The 22921-nt window shown below is 34.5% G+C and overlaps 1 protein-coding gene across 12 annotated transcripts in view; it reads left to right on the top strand.

Moving 5' to 3' along the window:
- Positions 1–22921, top strand: part of LOC148953428 (sodium-independent sulfate anion transporter-like) — a 210117-nt gene that overhangs the window by 181615 nt on the left and 5581 nt on the right. For 6 of the 12 annotated variants that reach the window (XM_089087677.1, XM_089087676.1, XM_089087668.1 and 3 more), the window contains 2 exons: positions 1419–1586; positions 5973–6569. The exons of 4 other annotated variants lie outside the window; for them this stretch is intronic. In XM_089087677.1, coding sequence (XP_088943803.1) covers positions 1419–1586; positions 5973–6098 — 294 coding nt within the window. In that variant the 3' untranslated portion in view covers positions 6099–6569. Of the gene's footprint in view, positions 1–1418; positions 1587–5972; positions 6570–22921 lie in introns of those variants that run through there. 2 more of the 12 variants (XM_089087673.1, XM_089087671.1) reach the window with 1 other exon arrangement.

The following is a 22921-nucleotide window of genomic DNA, read 5'->3' as shown; positions in this document are numbered from 1 at the left end:
CTATAATGACTTTTGACACACTATTTTCGTTTAATTGGAACAATGAGAAGCTTTCTTCATAAGTACTAAAAGACTTTAGCGTAAAGAGAAAAATGTTGAGGAGGAGTCAACCCCCCTTCGTATACGGAATAATTTCTGTTCGTTTTAATTTTTAATGTCTTTCCTAACTTTCTGTTAAAAAAACCTTTTTTTTTTATTAAATATCCCATCTTCGCTAAAGCTCTTCTATCAGCTGAATCAAACGCCTTCTCATTGTCTATAAAACTGAGGAATAAGGGGTAATCCTAAAACACACCGCAACAACTATGGGAAAATATAGCATCAAATAGAAAGATAAAACTTTTCTAGACGTAGAAAATACAGATTATTAAAGTGTCCGAGCATTTCTGTTCAAGGTGGAAAAATAAGCTTCAAAATTAGTGTTGATAAGACAAAGTCGTTTAGACCAGGAATAAATGGGGATGATGCGGTGATGTCGGTTAACAAGAAAATAGATAGAGTGGATGCACTAACTTATCTGAGTAGCATCATTTGTAAACATGGTAGGTACCGTGAAGATGTAAAAAGTAGAACAGCCAAGGCGCTATATTTTTGCGGTCTTATTTGACTAACGTTAAATCAAAGAAAAAATTGTTTGAAATACCCTCGTTTGGCTCTAGAACCTCGTTCCTGTGAAGCTTTTTTTTTTAATTAGGAAGGATAGTGAAATACCCCTTGCAGGCATGTTAGTTCCCGCTTGATCTAAATAAGTTACTGAAGTAAGCAGCTGACATAAGCTGCTTACTTAGTTGGTATCAAAGACTCGGGGAAAGTTTTAAACAGTCTGTTTAGGGATTTTTTTTTTTATTTACTATTGATCATTTGTGTCAGTTACATATACTTTAAAAAACATTCATTTTAAAGCCTGTAACAGTTAAAAGTAACAATTTTTTTTGCGAATAGTATAATTAAGTAAATTTTAGTTTATTTTGTTGCAAGAGGAACAAAGTGTTTTAATACATTGATTTTTAATTTTATAATTATACGATATCAAAAGCAAAGCATGTCAAGTACATAGGCAAACATTGATTCTGAATACCTTATCTCTTGGGTATCAGATTTTCTAGAAACCGAGTAACAGAATATTTATATATAAAATAGATAAAGCAACAAATGATGATAACCGTAAAAATCAAGAAATTCTTGGAAGGGTTGAGCCTGAAATACCAGTCTCCGTGCACAATGCATCGACTGCGTTTTCATATAGATTTCCTAAGGACGTCGTTAAGCCAGACTTACGAGTTATCCGTTAACTAGAAATATGTTAGCATTGTTTTAACACTCATTTTTATTTTATTACCTACATACAAGATTCTTTTACTTTAATTATATCACTGTACGATTTTAAAAAATCACTATTTTTCTTCTTTTCTATTCAGAAAGACGATGCACGCACACTGGTGGTAAGGCCCAGAGAAAATCTAGTTTTCCCTTCGTCTGATTACTTTGTAAGCTTAGTGAAGAAAAGGGCAAAAAACGCTGGAACAGTTAATACAGTGATTTTGGATCTGAGCCTTGTGAGTCGACTAGATTATGCTGGAGCAAAGGTATGTAAGACAAAACTGGACAGATTATATTCTCATAATCACTTCTGCCGTATTTCAGCTCCTAAAAGATTTTTAATAAAGATTTAAGGAACTAAAATTTAGCGTTGAAGGTGTATATAATCCTGGCTACAATAAAACTTGATAATTACACTTGCCTAGCAACAGATATCTGGGAAAAGTTGAAGAAATATGCCTAGATATCGTAATGATATGATGCAAATGTGATTATATCCCATTACTATAGTTCTGCTAGTTGCCTGATTATTTATGGCATTTATTCATAACTTAAACGGCCAAAAATTCCATATTCCAATTTAATTTTTTTTCCAAAATAAAAAAAAGTAAGAAACAAATTAAAAAAAAAAAAACTTTCAAATTTATTATTTCCCTAGTTGGGTTTCTCCGCTGAATTTTTAGGTAATTGTACCCATGGCTAATAATCTCCGAATATGTTCAAATATGTCATGCCATGTACCACTTTTGTCATTAATTGAAAATAATATTTATTGACTGAAGGAATTTGGTCAGTCATTACCAAATAGTACGGAAATATGATAAAAATATTTGTTGGCAACTATTTATAAAACTATTTGTTGGTCTAATAGGAAGCATTATAGTGCAAAGAACTAGAAAAATGCAGAACACATTTAGTTTTAGTATATTCAAATTTGGATTGCAGGTAGAGTTCAACATTTTGTATGGATCCAGCTTAACATTATCGTTAATTAGATGCACTCATCTTTTTTCAAGCTGCTTTACATTAATTGGGGTTAATTTAGGGTTATGTTAGCAAAATCATTTTTAAATATGCCAAAAGCTAGTTTAATTAGCTAGTCTAACAATTAAATAAAAGTATAATTGTGCTAAAAAAGGGCTAGTTTTTGAAAAATTTTCTCAAATTGCCACTTAGTATCTTTTAACATACTTGGTTCCTTTTTCTTTGTCTGAATGCAAAGTAAAATAAAATCAGAAAGTGAATTCAAACATATATTTTGATCCTGTTTTTTGCATTTTGGCCTCATATTTTGTTTAGATGGCACAAGAATTTAAATTCTTGTGTTGTTTAAAAGACGATCGTGAGTTTAATCATTCTATCAGTTTCAGATACTCTTTGTCCTCATAGAATACAAAATTTATTTTGACATATTTTTTGTTGTAAACTAACCAATTTGGATACTATGTAGTATGTCTACATATTAATAATATGGGGGCTGGGCAAACACCAGCCCCCATTTCATATATAATAGTCATATAAAATTAAAAATCGACGATCGTCTCTTAGAAACCATACTTAGAAATCCACTTCAGAAAGTACCAGCCAGGGCTCAGAAAATGTAGTTAATTCCATTTAGCCCCCTTGTATCAGAGCCTACTTTTTATTTCATGGACATATAATATGGAGTAATATCTTTCTAAATTCAGATTGTTTCTCCAGCCTTGAAGCTTTGTCCAAAAACTGTCCCAATGAACTTTTCCAATCTGGCTTATTCTGGACTTTTCGGCACAGAACTTTTTGTTTTCCATAAAGGAGGGAAAAGAAACTACATTTGAAAATTGTGCTATTTATACAAATTATAGGAGAGGAACTAAGGAAACACTAGATTTTTCCTTGCTTTAACGCTAATCGCTTTTCCAACAATATAATTAAATCGTGCTACCTTGTGAGAAGAATTTCAAACGGTAGTATTGATTTATTTTCTTATAATTACATAGAAATAAACTATTATTTTATTATTCTTGTCAGCTTTGTCTCCAAAATAACCATCTGTAGAAATGTTTCCAAGATGGCGAATATTTTAAACATATCTTACCATACTATTTTTACAATGCTAGAATTTTCACAGAGAAAAATAGACGACGAAACTCACCATTAAAAAAATATTTACCAATCAATGTACCAATATATATATATTGGTAAATATTTACCAATATATATCTGACCAATCAAGTATGGCCTAGGTTGCCTTAAACACAACATTAAAACTATAGGATGATAAAATATAAATAACAGATTTATACTATTTAACCATCACCGTTATCATTTATGGATGCTTAAAAGAGGGAAAAAGTTAAATAACATAAAATACTTGTTTGGTAACCTTGCTATCTTGTTTTATTTGAATTTTTGACAAGAAAAGCTGTCGCAAAAATCCTTAAATCCTAATTAGTACTTGTGTTTTCATAGCTTATGCTTGAGCATGCCAAAATGTTCTTCTGGAGCTACTAATCCCTAAGGTTTCATCCAAGAATGATATGATATATGATATTATAAATTATATGCTTATATTTTCCTTTTAGTCTACTAATTTTCTGAGTCTTAAAGGAACAAGGACAAGGGAAGTGAAATCTGACATTTTAAATTGGTTAAATGGAAATTTACACTACCCTTTTCATCTTAAAAAATTATGAAAATTTACAGTTTCATAATTTTATTTTTAAAATTATATTTATTTTATATTTATATAATAATATAATTAGTTTATATAAATAATATATAATATAATATAATATAATATATATTATATAATAATATATAATTTGTATAATAATAATATAATTTATATAAATAATATATTAATTTATATTTATAATAATATAATAAATATATAATAATATATTTATATAATAACATAATTTTATATTTATTCATAATTTTATTTTTAGACCTTCAAATGCAGTTATAGAGTTTTTGGTGTAGCAGATTGACATTTAACAGCAGAGAAACTTGAAGTGAGAGGGTGGAATCAGCAAAACATGAACTAAAACATAAAACAAAAATATGTGAAGAAGGTGTTGCTTTCCTTTGAAGCTGTTGTTGCCTTTGAGAATCAACAGATTGTTAATGTGTGTTACGTATAAATACTGTTGTCAAATTCAACTAATCAGTTTTGCTCATTTATCAACGTCTCAACTCATACGTCTCAACGTTTTTCGTCAACTTCTTTTCGTTCAATGTCCCAATGCAAACGAAAATATCGTACTGCTCTAATAATTTCATAATTTTGAAACAACTGAAAGAAAAATAGTAAATTGTGGTTTTCGTGCATGAAAAACATTTTTGAAATGGTTTCTGAAAAATATTTTTATTTTTATTTCCTTGTTCCTTTAATACATCAACATCCCATTATCTAGTCAGTCTCTTACATTTTATTTTTGAGCCTGTTGATGAACCTGGTAAATGGCTAAACTTAATAACAATTGATTTTAAAAAGGGTTTCAATTTAACTGATCATCACATTTTAATTTCTAAGCTTTTAATTGATGTTAGAGTGAACGTTGCTGTTGTGAAAACGATTCATAGTTTTTTTAAAAATAGGTTTCATATTTTAAAATATAAGAAGTCTTTCTCTGAACCCGAGCCAGTGTTTTGTGGTGTACCTCAAGGTACTATTCTGGGTCCTATTCTGTCTCTAGTTATGATCAATGATATCGCTAATGATTGTTAAGACCGCTGGAAATATGTTGACGACCTTACCCTTGGAGAAATTTGTGAAGCAAATGAATGTAGCAAAGCTCAAATTTTGAATTAATAACGTGAAGACTAAAGCTTCCAATTCAAATATGAAAGTAAATGACAGTAAATCTTTAATTTTAACTATTTCATTTTTAAATTCTTCTGAACCAAATTTTCTACCAACTATCTCTGATTCACTTAAAGTAAGCAAAAATTAAACCCTTGGGAGTTATTATTACCAGTGAATTTAAAATGGGAAGCAAACACATCTAGTCTAGTAAAAAAGGGGAATGCTCGGCTGCAGATGCTCAAGCTTATGTCGAAATATGGTGCCCCTCCAGTTCTCCTCCTCCGAATATTTTCATCTTTTTGTCGCCCAATTCTGTAATATGCAGCTCCTGTATGGCATTTTGGACTGAATACTGAGCAAAGAGCTAGGATCGAAAGAGCTCAGAAAAGAGCTCTAATGATAGTTCCAAAGCAGGCAGAAATGTCGTATGAAGAGCTGCTGACAAAGTTTAAAATGCAAACTCTGGAAAAAAGAAGAGAGAAACTTTGCATTGATTTCAGAAGAAAATTTCTGAGCCACCCAATTCACAAAACCCTTTTTCTCCCCTCGATCCACAACAAAATGACTCCCGCGCAGTGTTGCAGTGCCTGTTGAGAAACTTCAGCCGGTACGCTGTGCCCATCAGCGGTTAGCGAAAAGTTTTATACCTAGTTTTGTAAATATGTACAATGACAATCAGGAGGATTGATTAGTGTTTTTTTTATGTTAAGTATTGAATTTTTAATGCGACTATCCTTGTATAATGTAACTGATGCTTTTTAATGTGACTATACCAAAGAAATTTGGCAGTGCCATGAAGATTTTGGTGAAAATAAAAGTTTTTCTATCTTTTATCTATCTAAGTTATTTCTTCCATTTACAGATGCTGAAAAGTTTATCAGATGAGTTTATCAAAAGTGACATCGCAGTTATTGCAACAAATATGTCCAAAGAAGTTAGGAAAACACTTACAGGAATTCATCCGAAAAATTTGAAAATTATAAGTTAACTTTAAAAGCTGCTAAATGGCTTTGTTAGCAGACATTTTACCATACATCTTGAAGAGTGGAATATAATTTGATATTTTGGTAAGAGTAGAACCATCGTGAGAGTTGTGTTGGAATTTTTTTCCCCCTGGGTACGGCCTACACACAGCCAAGAGTCTTCTGTTTGCCTGTGAACAAATAAATATGGTGGATTTTTAATTTGAAGTGACAAAATAAGTGTTTGTGAACAATAATCAAAAATCAGTTGAAATGGTGTACTAGCATTTAGAATTGTGTGGAATACTATGTGTTGCCTTAAGTAATTGACAGTACTTTTCACTTCAAGTAATTTGTGCTTTACTTCCTGGAGAAGCAGAAGCGACACAAATGTCGAATGAATTGATGCTAAATAAAGCTCCTGAATTCCCAAATTATGATGCTGTTAGTTGTTAAAGATTTTCAGTAGTTATCACTCGATAAATAAATTCACAGAAAAACTATTATAGATTTTCTTTATAGGTTCTATTTTCTGTCTAACTGGTAGATATGCATACTCCGGCCGAAATGATGAGTTTGATGGACTTACTGTCCGTATAGATTACTATAAGTCACTCCACTAAAAATCAGTATAAGCCATTTAAATCATAGCTAATTCAAAGCTTCTTGGTGAAGGGGTATTTTACGGGAATCAATATATAAAAAACTTCCCGAAAAAAAAATTTCAAAGGTAAGTAAAAAGCCATTTTAAAACTTCACGCTAACTTAAAACGACCAGAAATCATTTGTCAAAGAATAAGTGAAAACAAAAAAGAATTGAAATTACAGTAAATGCTAACATAAAGATAACAGATACTGGTCTATATGATTTAATAAATCATCAAATGAGTAAAATCCATGGATGCCCAAAAGGGGGCATGGGGGGCTCCTTCCCCTCCCCATGGCTGAATGACACTGCCTTATATTTGTATTAATTTAAACAAATTCATAAAACAATTTTTTCAAAGAAAAGTAAAGAGCTTCATTAAGCCAAAAATAGGCAGAAATAAAGTCAAATAATCTTCAAAGCGTAAAACTATCACACATCACAATCGATAAATAAATGAAACTCAAAACGACCAGAAATTAGAATAAATAGCTGAGTCAAACTCAAAACGAGCAAAAATTAATATTAGTAGGGCTGATAACCCCCATGCCTTTTCAAGACCAGAAGATAATTTAGGCTCTACTAAATAAAAAAAATTACCATTTATTGTCAGTTTAATATACATATACTGATATTTATTCCTTAAAGTCCTATTTTTTTATTTATTTAAGTAAAAAATGTGAAAACATATAAAACGCATTTTATTTTCCCTAAAGCGCAAATTATGTTCTGGTCTTTAGAAGGCATGGGGGTTGCTCGTTTTGAGTTTGACTTGGCTATTTATTCTAATTTCTGTTCGTTCTGAGTTTCATTGATTAATTGATAGTGATTTGTGGTAGTGTTACGGCTGAAAGATTACTTGACTTTATTTCTGCCAATTTTTGGCTTAATGGAGCTCTTTACTTTTCTTTGAAAAGCTTGTTTTGTGGAAAAGGTTTTTTTTAAAATAATTTCTGTTTGTTTTTATTGACATAGTCTTTTTCATGAAAAACAATTGTATCTTTTTGGTTTTCTTATATAAGAATCCCTAGTTTGGCTTGCTATTTGTATGTTGGGAGAAACTTTTTCAAAAATTTTTAATCCTTACACAAATAGTAATTTTGATTTATGTTTATACCTCCTCAAGTTGACCTGAAAAATAAAACTCAATATCATTCCTGAAAGATTCTATCTATGCTCTTCAACAACCTGGTTACACTTATACTCTATTTATATATTTAAATAGCAAGAGGAGAATTAGTAATAGTAGTAGCCCTTAAAACTGCAACTTAATACCCCTAGTCGATCTTAATATTTTGATGGAGTGTATTATTGGCAACCGTAAATACAATGCCTTTTGATTTAGTTTTAAAGTAGCATTTAGTTTTATAGTATAATGGGCCAACTGCATAATTTGGGGGTGGGGGTTGCCATGCCCAATAAGACAAAGACATAGTTGCTAAAGACATAGTTACTGGACCGTATGCTGAACCAAATCGCATCTAGTATGCTGAACAAAATCGTTGTCTCAAACTTTTGACTGGATGTGTTTGTAAAATGATTCGCCTTAAGAGATGGGCTGATTGTCCTCCAATCTCTTTTTACTCTTAAAAAGGACACTAGAACTTTTAATTTTGTTTCGAATTAGCTCCTTTAAATGTTTCAATTATATTTCTAGCTATTATAGAGTGGTGCTGCCTATCATATTGCTTATATGCCCTTTTGAAAACCTGCATGCATAGTGTTTTTTCTTTTAATTGAAACTCCCCCTAAACACTTCCTAAAAGTTTCACCTAAATACTCTTTGCGTCATTAGGTACAGTAACTATAGTGATAGTATTAAAAGTATACACATAGTGCCCTGGCTAGTTCAAAATCAGCCACAATTTACTCCTAAGGTCTAACTTAATAATATAAGTTGTTCTTGAGATATTGCTTTGTCATCTGTTAAAAAGTCCACATGCTCATAGTTTGTTTTGATTTAGTTCAACGTCCGCCTGAATATTCCTCATATTTGATTACTGAAGGCATTGTCATATGCTCTTTGGACTTTTGGCTACAAAATGGCTGTCTCGCAATTTCGATGGCTCCGGGGGGGGGTCTCATCCTCAAATATATAATTTCTGGACTTTTAAACTACGTCAAACAAAATAGCTATCTTATAATTTTTTATTGGACGATTTTTGGGAAATGATGGGCGTGGGGGGGGGGCTGGTGGCCCTCCCATCACTTTTGACTATTAAAGAGGGCACTAGCCCTTTCAATCGAAGTTTGTCGAAGATTGTCTATCAACAAATTACCATCTTAAAATTTTTATCAGATGCATTTCGGGAAAATACAATGTAGGGGGAGGCGGGGGGCTGATTGACCTCCAATTACTTTTGACTGTCAAAAAGGCCACTAGAACTTCTGATTACGAATCCAATGAGCCCCCTCCGAGGTTTATAAAACCACCCTTTTTACAAAACTTTATATGCTCCCAGGGGATAAATTACAACCTTTGCCATGAGGGTTGTGAAGGGGGGGTGTCATCCCCAAAGTTATAATTTCTGGACCTTTAAACTAAAAGATTCCAAAATGGTTATCTCAAAAGTTTGAGATAGTTTTGGGCGGGGTTATCACGGAAGAAAAAAATGGACAAAATGGTTATCTCAAAATTTGGTTTGGATGTGTTTGGGGAAATGATTGGTGTAGGGGATTGGTGCTGGTTTCTCTCCAATTATTTTGGCTATTAAAAGGGCACTAGCCCTCTCAATTTCTAATCAAATGAGCTCTTTTTGAAGTTCGATATTTTTTATTTTTTGATTTCTATTTTACAGCATTGAAAGTGCCGATTTCCCCAAGTAGAACCCCCCCCCCCCTACAATTCAGCTTATGGGTGCCCGTGGTAAAATTAAAACGAACTCAAATCAAACTTAAAATAATCCAAAATTACAACAGGCAGGATATTGCTACTCCCCTCCCCCTAACCGTAAACCTTCTAAAGTCAACTTCGTTTTTGTTTAAAACTATATCTATTTGGAGCGGTGTATTTGAACCATTTTACAAAATTGACGAAAGGTAATAAAATGAAATTATTATAACAATCTAGATGACTGGAAAGAATGAATGAAAATAAACTGGACGCTTAATATAATTATATTAATTCCAGGAAATCATAGCATCTCAAGATTCGTGATTTTACTTAAATCTTTTGCTTCAATATCATCACCATCAAAGGCAGTGCAACAGTGCTGCCTAAGTAAAGAGCGATGTGGGCATAGAGTATTATTATTATTTTTAATATGGAACAGGACACTTCGTATAGAATGAGTTGTCGTAGGAACTTTGACAGGGGCTCATTCGATTGAAAATTGAAAGGGCTGGTGTCCTTTTTAATAGTCAAAAATAATCTGAGGGTAACCATCCCCTCCCCTGCGCCCAGCATTTCCCCAAAGACATCCAATAAAAAATTTAAGATAGCCATTTTGTTCAGCGTAGTTGAAGGTCCAGAAATTATGTCTTTGAAGATGATGCCCCCCCCCCGTCCCCCAGCCCTCATGGCAAGTGTGGTAAGTTATGCCTTGGGGGCATATAATGTTTTTATACAAAGGATGGTCGTATAAACTTTGAAGGGGGCTCATCGGATTGGTAATAAAAAATTCTAGTGACTTTTTCAAGAGTCAAAGTGATCGGAGAGCAGCTCCCCCCCCCCCCACACATCGTATTTTCCCAAAATGCATCTGATACAAATTTTGTGATAGCTACTTGTTTAAAAAATAAACCAGAGATCACAAAACAGGGCCTCCAGGGTTGCCACAGCTCCCCAAAGTCAGGAGCCAAGGGTTGTTAGCTAAGGCTCTGGGGCATTTAAAGTTTTTATAGAAGGAGGTGTCGTGTAAACTTTAGGGGAGGCTCATTTGATTGGAAATGTAGAGTTCTAGCTCCATGTTTAAAAGTCAAAAGCGATCTAAGGCAGCTAGCCCCCTTTCCTGACATCCTTTTTACCCCTAACACATCCAATCTTAATTTTGAGATAGCCATTTTGTTCACAATAGTCAAAAAACATATAACAATGTTCTCGAGGTGGACAGAACTTCCCAGAATCCAGGGACAATGGATGTAAATTATGCCCTGTGGCATAAAAGGTTTTTATGGAACGGGTTGTCATGTAAACTTTGGATCGAATGAGGCTTATTTGATTGGAAGTTGGAAGTTCCAGGGCCCTGTTTAAAAGTCAAAAATGAATGATGGGCAATCATTCCTCTGCCAGGTCTATCATTCCCCAAAACAAACCCGGCAAAATGTTAAGAGAGTTATTTTGTTAAGCACTGATGATAAATCTTTCATTGTTTTTATATTGTATATGTTATTGAGAAAAGTATGTATTTTGAACTTTGCTTTCAAAAAAATGAAGGCCATTTGGGTGAGCGTTTCCGAAAATGCTGAGTAGAGTTTTGAAGTAAATCAAAGCACCTTAAGTATTTACTGCTTGTCATAAGGACGCAACTTTGGAATGACTGACTATGTTAATTTGGAAATTTGAGGAAATGATAAGGGCGATGATCAAAACGCCAGTATTTGAATGCTACCACTGCTACTACAACTACCATCACTACTAATGCTACCACTACTACAACAACACTACTCTATTTACACAATTAAGAGGAAATTTGAAATAAATTAAAAGACGCTATGTGCATTTGCATTGTCAAAAGAGCGTATCTCAAGGATTGACTTGGGGGTTAAGTTGGAACTTTCAGAAAATACTTAAAGGGGAAGATCATCTGACCAAAAGGCAATACTAATACTTCTATCACTGCTACACTTACTAATACACCTACTTCAACAAATTCTATTGCAACTACATGGCAAGGCTAAGAACACTGAGATAAAAATTTTAAGAAGTATATGAACAAACAGGTTATCAAAGAACATCAGCAATGTCATAGCAATGGCGAAATGTATTAAGTTGATTTTTTTAGGACTTGATGAGAGGGATGTTCAACTGACCAAAAGGCAATAAGTTAATACTACTGCTGCTACTAGGACTAAAGCTATTACAATTAATAAAACTACTATTAGTAGCTATACTACTACTGTGATTACTATTACAACTATGCTTAAATGTATGAAGGTGACATTTTCAAGGAATTTTGAGGGAGAAAGCGAACTGACCCATATTTATGCAGATTGTCAAAAAGGATATCTTAGGAACATTCTAGGAAAAGGGCATAATCTTAGGAGTTATGCAATATTTTAGGGACACTTTAGTGCGTGAAGTTGAAACTAACAAGGCTTATTTTTGGGGATGTTAAACAAGCCAAAAGGAAATATTTGCATCCTAATGCTACTGCTTCTGGTCATACTTCTGCTACTGCTATTATTATTACTACTTCTTGTACTACTACTCCACTAAAGCTTCCGCTACTACAGTTAATTCTACAGCTACTACTACCACTACTGCTATTAAAACTAAGGATATTAAGGTGAAAAATTTGAAATGCATTGAAACTCTATGGAACTAAATCGGAATATATAATACCCACAAGGGTGTCAAGGGTACGTATCAAAAATTCTTCAAGAACAGTTGATGTTATCAGGTTGAAACTTTCAGCGTGTGTTGAAAGGGATATTGAAGAAACCAAGGTGCTATGCCCATACCGCTACTGTTGCTACAACAACTGTTTCTACTAAGCAAGCTAAGAGTATTAAGGTGGAGCTTATAAGAAATATTTAGGTGGATGATGAACGAAAGCAAAACAAATTATGAGTGTGTTAATTTTCAAAAAGGTGACAAAGCAATATCTCAAGAACGGCTTACATTATTAAGTTAGACCTTTAAGGGTAAGTTTTGGCTGATTTTGAAATACCCAGATGGCACTATGCGTATACTATTTATACTAGCACTACAGTTACTGTCACTCAAGACGCTAAGGATATTAAGGTGAAACCTTTAGGGGACGCTTAGGGGGAGTTCCAATTAAACGAAAAAACAATATACATAGACGTTTTCAATAAGTTATCTAAGCAGTGTCGTAGGCAGCACCGCTCTTTAATAGCTAGAAATAACTTTGAAGCTTTTATAGGACCTAATTCGATTCAAAATAAAGAGTGCTAGTGCCTTTTTTAAGAGTAAAGAGACTGGAAGGCAAGCAGCCCTTCCCCCAAGCGTTTTTATTTTCCAAACACATCCAGTTGAAATTTTAATACAACTAATTTCTGTATCATAGTAGAACGGTCTAGCAAATATGGTTCTAGAGTTATTCGGCATGTCAATCCCCCAAATTATGCAATTGACAGATTATGCTCTAAGACTAAACCTTATTTTAAACTAAATCAAAGGGCACTGTGTGTATGGTGGTCAATAAGAGATCTGAGAGATAACTTTGGAACGACTAAGAGTATTAATTTTAAACATTTGGGGCCACTATTATTAATACTTCTGCTCTAACAAGTTAAATATATAAACAGAGTTTAAAATTATTCGAGTTGTCAAAGAGCATAGATAGAATGTTTTGGAAATGATACTAACTTTTATTTTTCAAGTCAACTTGAGGAGGTGTAAAATTAGATTAAACAGTAGTATATGTGCTTAGATTAAAAATTATTGAAAAATTCAATTCAACTCAAAATTTTTATTTACTCCGAATACAATGAGTAAAATTCTAAAATAACCTCTAATCAACAGGCCATAAAATTCTTTTAAACCATTTAACAACAAGTATGCAAAGGCCTTCAATCAAACTTACCACACAAATTAACACTTCATTCAACAATTAATAAATTAACACTTAAAATTAAAACTTCACAAATTAACACTTCATTCAATAATTAATAAATAAAAAAAAATTAAGCTTTATGCGCAACTTTATATAAATTATGAGAAAAAAAGAGGTAATTTAGATAAAAATTTCTTTTGCTTTTTTTCCAAAACATCAACAGGGTTTTTTATATTATATGTATCAATTAAAAAAGTATTTGATTCAGATTTAGAAAAGCGGCAAAGGAACTTAGCAAAATTAAAAAAGGTGGTTTTTACATGCAAAATATTACTAATTCTAAAAAACGGGAGAAGCGATGAAAAAAGTAAAATCTGAGGCAAAGCGACAGCATTATATGCCCGAGCCAGTGATTTTCGAGAAAGAAGATCGCGAAGACAAACTACTGCCCCGAAACTAATTGCTATTCTACTTTTAACTGCTTTAGAAAAAGAAGCACGGCGTAAAGCTAAAGTTGGTCCATAAGGTACACCAAGATATAAAAAAGATTCCAAAGGTTTTAAAATACTATCATAAATACGAACAGATATTTCTAAATTAACGAGATCATTAGCCTTAGGACCAAGAATTAAAAACTGGCACTTTTCAGGGCAAAAACGAAGTTTATGCTCAATAAAAACATTTGCTAAAAATCTACATTTTGTTGAAGTGACTTATGTGATCGACTCTAAAGAAGTAAATCCTCTGCGTAAGCAATCCACGATAGAACATAACCTTTACCATAAATAAAAGTCAATTAAATTTGATCAAATAGCCCCGAAACAGTAATATTGAAAATTCAAGGAGCAATAACGCTTCCTTGCCTCAACCCCCTACATAACTTAACATTATATTCACTAAACTGATTCTTCCACTTAATACGAATACGAGATCAACCATACCACTTTTTTAAAGTCAAAACTACTGGTAGCGGGACATTATTCTTCAGAAGCGTAGTCACAGGCCAAGAATTGATAATTGAATCATATGCCGACGCAAAATCTAACGCAAGTGTATAAACTCTACCAAGGCCGTATGCAGGGGGGGGGGGGGTTACCCGGTTTGAGCCCCCCCCCCCCCGAAATTTTTACAGAGTCGAAAATTAGTAAAACCTTAGTAAAAATTAGTAAAATTAGTCGAAAACCGAGTCGAAAATTAGTACCCCCCCCCCCCGAACAAAGATCCTGGATCCGCTCTTCACCTCTACCCATTGCTTACAAAAGGATATTATTCTTTAAAGGAAGGTATGAGTAACATCCATGCTTAGCCCCTTATGGAACCCAATTTGATTCAGGGCTTGATTACAAGATTCCAGATACTTGAATAAAACTAACTCAAAAACTTTGCTAATCTGGCGCGAAACAGTAATCGGCCTGTAATCAGAACATCGATTCGTATTCCCTCCTTTTCTTGAAAGGGGTGAAGTGGTAGCACGAGAAAATCTAGTTAGAAGAATTCAAAAAGAAGGAATAGGGGTAAAGAGACTAGCGAGAAGAAGGATTGCTCAGAGGGATACCCATTTTATATGAATTGAATGTATACCGTCATGATAAAAAAAAATGCTTACTTTTTAGAGCTTTAATTGCTGCCCTTACTTCCATTCAACACAAACAGATATTTTACTATTTGGGGGGTGCTTTGAAATTTCTTCCGATAATAAAGAGTCAAGCCGTGATTCAACTGCCGCATCACCGGGTGAAAGTACTTGACTAAAGTGATTTATCCAATCTTCTAGTTTCAAAGAACTATTAGAATCTGGTGGACAATTATTATTACGACAATAAATATTACAATTATTATTACTTCCCAAGGCCAGAACAAAATTTGCACTTTGCTGAAAAAATACAAATGTTTTTACTTTTATAACTTTAATAAATCAAATAATATTAAAATTTTGATTACTAAATATCAGTATTTGTATATTAAACTTACAATACACATTCATTTTTATTTTTTCAGTAAAGTGAAAATTTTGTTCCGGCCTTGGGAAGGCATAGGAGTTTTGCGCCCAACTTATGTTAATTTCTGCTCGTTTTGAGTTTGACTCGATTATTTATTGTAATATCTGTTCGTTTTGGGTTTTATTTATTTATCGATGCTGATTTGTGGTTGTTTAATGGAGTTCTTTACTTTTCTTTGAAAAACTTATTTTATGGAAAAAGTGTTTTTAATTAATTCCTGTTCGTTTTATATTGACGTAGGCTAGTCTTTACAGAGAAAAAGAAAATAATACTTTAAATCTTTTCGTTTTTTAAGACTTTATAGTTTGTCCTGCTATTTCTATGCTGGATACAAATTTTCAGCAATTTTGAACAACATACACCCTTTCAAAAATGCCCCCAGGGCATAACTTATTACCTTTGCCCTGAAGACTGTGGGGGGAGTGTCCTGCTCAAAGGTATAATTTCCAGAACTGTGAACTGCGTGGAAAAAAATGGCTATCTAAAATCTCTATTGTATGTGTATTGGAAAATGGTGGGCGTGAGAGGGGCGTTAGTCGCTCTCCAATCACTTTCAAATATTAAAAAAGGAACTAGTCCTTTAAATTTCCAGTGGTTTGATCCCTTTTGAAGTTTCTACGCTTTCAATAAAAACCTTATTCGCCCCCAGGGCATAACTTACAACCCTTGCCCTGAGGGCTGTGGAGGTTGTCATCTTCAAAGACCTAATTTCCAGAAATTAAAACTACGTTGAATAAAATGGATATCTCAAAGTTTTGATTTAGAGAGAGAGAGAAAATTGAAGGAAAATTGAAATTTAGAGAGAGAGAGAGAGAAATTGAAGGCGTTGCGTCGAAAATACGTCGTATATATAGGAAGATGTGACCAATCAAGTAAATAACTGTAAATTCAAAAAAATTCCGTTTGCAACTAGAAGACGAAGAAGATTTTGCCATCTTCATTGGAAATTCGACTTCATTGCCATCTTCATTTAGGCCATATTAAAGAAGAAAATTTACAACTCAATTTCAGTTGCGATCATGCATGCATTCATCGCGCTAACATCTCTGCGCGGGCTAGTGCTTGTCAATTGCATTGTAGAATTGATGATGTCATACAGATAATTTCGTAGCTGATTGATGAAGGAGTAAAAGAGCAGATTTTTTTTTGAAGACCGTGGCTGATTTTGGATGAATGGGGTTTGCCGTTCCTTTTAACGGCTGATGTATAGCACGCTAGAATTGCGTGGGTAAAAAAAGTTCCGATTGAAATTAGGCCAGATTTTTACTTATCATTTGACAAGAATGGGGAATAAGAAGAAGAATAAAGGAAATAATGGCAATAAGAAACTGAAACAGGATGATCTAGTTGTATCCCAATCCCAAGAAGCTGGAGAAATTAACAAATCTACTCCAGTAAAGACAGGTCAGAAAAGGCTTTGTGATGAAGTCTCAGGAATGGACTCAACATGTGATATTAGTCCTGTGTGAGAATGTGAAAAGACAAATGCTGATAGCATTTCCATCATTTTACAAATGTTACAAACTTTACAAAAAGACGTTTCAGATATTAAGAGCTCACTGAAAATCGTAGAGTCTGATATGGAGAATATAAAAAAATTAATCGATCACGTTGGTTGGCGATGTGCGGTTAAGGAAGCTAATGCAAGCAAAAATAATGATGAAGTGATTAAACTGACTGATAAGACGCATGCGTAGAATGCGATTTTTTAGTTGTTCAAGTTACGGATAATTTCGAAAAGATTAAAACTGCGGAATATCGAGACCGATTTGCTATTATGAATAATGTGAAGAAAATGAAAGGAAATCACTTAAGTTTTAGAAAACCCGTTTTTGTTATTGATGACATCAACAAGGAAGTTAGATTGATTAGGAAATAAGTACTTCAGAGAAGGAAAATTTTGCAAGCAATGGGGGTCCAATGTTGGGTGCCTCCAGTGGTTCTTCCGGTATTGTGTATTCGTGAAAACGGGGAAAATAAAAAAAATAATATGGTATGAAGCTATGAAATCGGCGCGTTGATGTTGTTGTTTCAATCAGATCACTGTGTAGAATCTGATGAGGCCTAAGCTATTTCGAATGATAGGGGGTATACTCAATGAGCTAGAGAAGCCATAGAAATTAAAACAACATATGTTTGCTAACCTTTCAATAAATAGAGACACAGGTAATTTAAATATTAACCTAATTTATGATAATCTTGCAAAAAGTGAATCAACAGTCGATAAGGGAATTAAGATCTTAAATAATCACCAGGGGACTATTTTACCTACTAGACTAAAACGGTTTGCTTCAGTAAAAGCCAACAAGGGGATTATTTCACAACAGAATAACTGACGTAATTTCCAGTTTTTTAATTTTAACTCAGTTGCTCTGGTGTTTTCACTGAAGTAACTCTAATAGCAAATTTCCTTACTCGGGTTAGTTTGCGCCAATTATATATATATATTTTTGGTGGTGGTTTAATTTGTTTTTAGTTTTTTTTCTATCTTATTCTTCATGCTGAAGAATATTATCTTATTCTCTATTTTATTCTATATCGAATATAATTTTATCTTATTCTCGTGCTGAAGACACCCTGTTTTGATACAGGCAAAATATCCGCGTTGTTTTACATTTTTCGTCCTTTTTTTCTCCACTGGCCGCAGTCTGTTTTTTTTTTTTTTTTTCATTAAGATTTTTCTCTTTGTTGGTTTTTTGTCGTGGTGATTTTTATAAGATTAGTGAGGGCATCATGAATGAAGACCAGGTTGAGAGTGGAATGAATGTCGAGTGTGCTGATTCATTATTGGATATACCAGGTTATAGGTTGTTTCTTCAGAATCTAGTGGAAAGACAGCATGGTGGTCTTGCAATTTATTTGAAAAATGAATATAATGTTAAGCCAAAGCCGGATTTTGCTGTATATCGTTAAATGATTTTTGAATCAATGGTGTTAGAGGTTTTATTGTCTGGGCGGAAAATATTTCTTGTTGTTGTTTATAGTCCCCCCCCCCTCAGGAAATACGGATGAGTTCTTAGACCTGATGGATATTATCTTGGATAAAATACCGGATTCGCAATTGCATTGCTTTATAAGTGGTGATTTTAATATTAATTTGAATAATGTACAAGATAGGAATTCGAAGCCAAGAAATTTTATAAATCTTATGTATAGTTATGGTCTTTCTCCTTCTGTTAATATTCCACCTAGCATATCTGGAGCTTCTGTCTGTGACTGATAGCCTGTTTCTGAATGATAGTTGCAACCTGTCGCGAGTGCTAGTGAATGACGTTTCAGATCCCTGTGCTATTGTGATCCGTGCAGCTGTTAGTTGTTGTAGTCAAGGAGATGGCAAGACTAGAGTTAAACAGCCTATAATTGATAAGAATGCTATATATAAATATAGGACTAGACTTGCGAATGAAGCATTTGAATGTCTTGATGGCACTGATTGTGTTAATGATAAATTTGGTATATTGTATGGAAAACTGATTCAGATCTAATATGGAAGTCTAGAGTTTAAACAAAAGCGTACACGTTATGATGTTGCTAAGAAATCATGGGTATCGAAAGCGCAAATTAAATCGATGGATAAAAGAGAAGAGCTCTATGAAAAGTCTACTAAAAATGGATCCCAATCAGATAAAGATATTTATAAAAGTAATAACAGAAATCTTAAGTCCCTTTTAAGACAGGCTAAAAAGCTCTACTTAGAAAATAGCGAAAACGTGGAGAATCATCAAGTCGGTGGTTAACCCTCGTGTTGCCCCGACTATTTCTGACATTCCATATGCTCAATCAGATAATCAAGTTACTAATAAAATGTGTGTACATTTTACATATATTGGTAAGAGTGTATCCGATAGTGTTTTACAGTCACCATGTGATGGCTTTTATAATGACTTTCTTGATGAGGCAGCTGAAGTCTCTATATTTTTAAGACCAGTGACTCAAACTTGCAGAGCTTGATACAACAGTGAAGTCAAAGAAGAATTCGGCAGCTGGGCCGGATTTGTTCAGTGTTAGAATTATTCGTTCAGTTTTCTCTACTATTTCAGGTCATCTGTTGTATTTGATTAATTTATGTTTTAAGAGTGGAGTTTACTCGGATTGCTTGAAAAGTGCTCATGTGGTACAACTGTTTAAGAATGGTGATAAGATTGATATGAATAATTACAGACTGATATCAATGCTCCCATTAATATCGCGTCTGTTTAAAAACTGATTTATGTCAGAATGGTGGATATTTTAAATAAAAATTCTTATTTTCAACCTACTCAGTTTGGTTTTCGACATGGGTTGTCAACAGAGCAAGTGCTGCTTTTGTTAACAACATTTGTCAATGATTCGTTGGATGCTGGGTTGAAAATTGCGTCTACATTTTTGGACATTATGAAAGCATTTGACTCTGTTGACCATAGTATATTATTATCGAAATTAGAGCCTGCCGGCATACGTGGTAATTTTTACAGTTTGATTTTGTGTTTTTGATTGGAAGGAAACAGTGTGTTGGGGCTGGAAGTGTTCATTCTGATTATATAAATGTGAGATGTGGAGCACCACATGGTTCTGTGCTTGACCCCTTGTTGTTTTTAATCTCTATTAATGATCTGATTGCCTGCCTTAAAAGGATATTGAGTCATGTGGGACCTGCATCTAGACGGTCAAAGATGATATTGCCCAGCTTTGCTGATGTCACACAGTATTCAGTGGAAGCTGTGACCAGGGTTGCCATCGCCATGGATTTATCCATGAAAACATGGATTTCCAAGCCCTGACATGGATTTTGTAAATTCCATGGATTTCCATGGATTTTTCAATAAAAAACATGGATTTTTCAAGAAAACATGGATTTTTCCACATAGTATAGAATTGGCGTCACCCAAAAAACAATCTCTACGGCGAGCCAAAATGGGTTAGCGGACCAGCTGTCTCACTACTCTTACATCTGTGACCATAGATGGCGCTCTAGCTCCAGCTCAGCTGGACCAGCTGAAGTGCTGAAGAAGTCCGTGAAATTCAAATTTTCTGGAATGTGATTTGTTTCGACCAGTTTTAACGTTTTATCCATGCCCAAAAACAAAAATTCCGCCCCTGCTTTTGCCCCCTCCAAGGTAAGTTGGAAATGGCTGTACATGAAAGCTATGTGCAACAGAAATTTCCCTTTAGTCAACCTCATTGGTTTTGAGTCTGATAATGCAAGTGTAATGCTCGGTAAACAAGCGGGTCTCGCTGCGCTTTTAAAAAAGATGTGCCGTGGATCGCCATTTTCTGGTGCATTTGCCATTCTTTCGCTCTGTGTTCGGCCGCTGCTTGTGATGTTCTAGATCCTGAAATAGTTTAATTTGCTCACGACGTGTACAATTTTGTTGCTTATAGCCCCAAAAGGAAAACAGAATTTGCCGAGTCTCAGAAGTTCGTAGAAGTTGCGGAACACGCAATACTTTATCCGTCGAAGACACGCTGACTAGCAATGGAGCATGTTGTGAAGAGGTTGCTTGAGCAGTGGGATGTCTGAAAATTTATAAACATTCCCACCGCTGTGAGCATTCGTGAGGGACTTGGGAATGTCAAGCTTAGTCTTTTTTACCTCTTTGTGGGGTATATATTGCTTGTCGTGAACGAGTTAAACGTTGAGTTTCAAAATGAAAGTTTCAGGGCTCAGCAAATCCTGAAAAAGTCTGGGAAGCATTGAAGGAAATAATGCAGGACTTCATTAAACAGGAAGTTTTAGACAGAACAGACCCCTTCAAAATAAATTTGTAGTCCCAGAACAAACTAAGACTTTAAGAAAACGTCTGCTTTGGGCCTAAGTTTCTGACGCTCTGTGAAGGAATGAGTGGAAACACGGATTTTAGTCGCTAGTTGATTTCCGCTTAAAATAAGTGTGTCATGTTTTACCAAAGACTGTGTGAGGAAATAATTAGAAGGGTCGATTCCAGTGACGAGATTTTAGTTCAGCTGGAGTGCGATCACCCAAAGGTAGCGGTAAGTGACCGTATCTAAAGCTTGGTAGGAATTTACCCACGGTTTTCCGCTACCGTGAATTTTGATATTGACCAACTCGACAGAGACTGGCGGAAGCTCAGAATTATCCGCGATTCTCTGGGTGATTTGGTAAAAAAAAAAACAGGGACATTTTGGTGTGAGCTTGGCATGCTCACTGACGCTGGTGACAACCCCAAATTCAGTGCACTGCCAGTGTTCATGCAGTTACTGCAGATACTCTCTCTGCCAAATTCAGCAGCAGCAGCGGAAAGACAATTTTCACTGCTTAAGTTGAATAAACACCTCTATCCAGAAACGGTGTCGGCACTCATGACAGTGAATCGGTATGTCCCGGTTTCCCACTAGTGGGATATCCCCGATTCACTCATGAGGCGTGCTCGACGCTAGAAGTGAAAAAGGGAGAGAAGGGAAGTTCCGTCGTAAACAGAAAAAATCCTTCCTTATGTGTTTAAAGTAAACCTTAAATGTTTTTGCCGTTATTTGAAGTTCGTTATCGTTATTTGAAAATATTATTTGAAGTTCACGAACAAACCATACCTGATTGGAATTTGAATACTGGTTATAGAATTTAGAATGCATATAGGCCTATATATATTCTTTTTGTATTTTCCAAGTGTCGTGAATCGATTAAGTTCTGTTCAGTGCACAAGGTCAGTCAGCTTTTCATTCTTGTGCACAACAGTACTTCTATCAGCAGAGAGGGAAATCACAACAGTTTTCGATTCCCGTCACCTAGCGACAGAATGCCATTTATCTCCATGTTGCAAAACAGTCGAGTCAGGGCAAGAATTAGAACCCGCTCTATCAGAACCAAAAGTAAATAACCGTAACAGAAGTAGGAAAGTTGAGCGCATCTAATCAGCCTAGACCCTCCATGTTTTTTCATGCAAACTTTTTCTTCCGGTCGAATCGCCTATGTTTTTGTATGAAGAAATCAGCCGGAAGAAAACGGACGCGAGGGTATAGCCTGATTTGACACCAGCATTGCGCTTATGGCAGTTTCTTTCTTCTGTTACGGTTATTTACTTCTGGTCAGAACCTAGCTGTACTCTCGGTTCACACAAATGTAATCTCACGGTTTTTGCATTTACTCACGCTTTCTCCCTAATGACGGAATATTCTACATTTTGCTGGTTGGCGAGATACGTTGAAATATTCCAGCGCATTCGACGAACTATCACATGAAAAAAAAATGCAAACCGTGCACTTCCGCGTTGCATCTATATGAAGAAAGATCTATGTCATCGAAAATACATACCTGCGAGTGACGCAAAGCGTCGCGAGCGGCAAGTTTTTTTTTCGTATCTTTGGCAACGCTGACAAACATGGACAGACATGGATTTTTTCTTACCTTTGCCATGGATTTTTTTCTTGAGCTGTTGACAACTCTAGCTGTGACTGAGGCAGATTTACTTCTGCTTTTAAATATAGGAATGAGTTGTATTGAAAGATGGATGCGTGTAAATAAATTACGTTTGAATCATATTAAAAGCAAATTTATGCTATATGGAAGAAGTGCTAATTATTGTCCT

Source organism: Artemia sp. Qi Xiang Cuo, chromosome 4 (genome assembly GCF_049724085.1).
Source record: "Artemia sp. Qi Xiang Cuo chromosome 4, ASM4972408v1, whole genome shotgun sequence".
NCBI classification, from domain to species: domain Eukaryota; kingdom Metazoa; phylum Arthropoda; class Branchiopoda; order Anostraca; family Artemiidae; genus Artemia; species Artemia sp. Qi Xiang Cuo.
The sequence above is the reverse complement of the archived record's forward strand: the minus strand, read 5'-3'. Positions and strand labels throughout refer to the sequence as shown.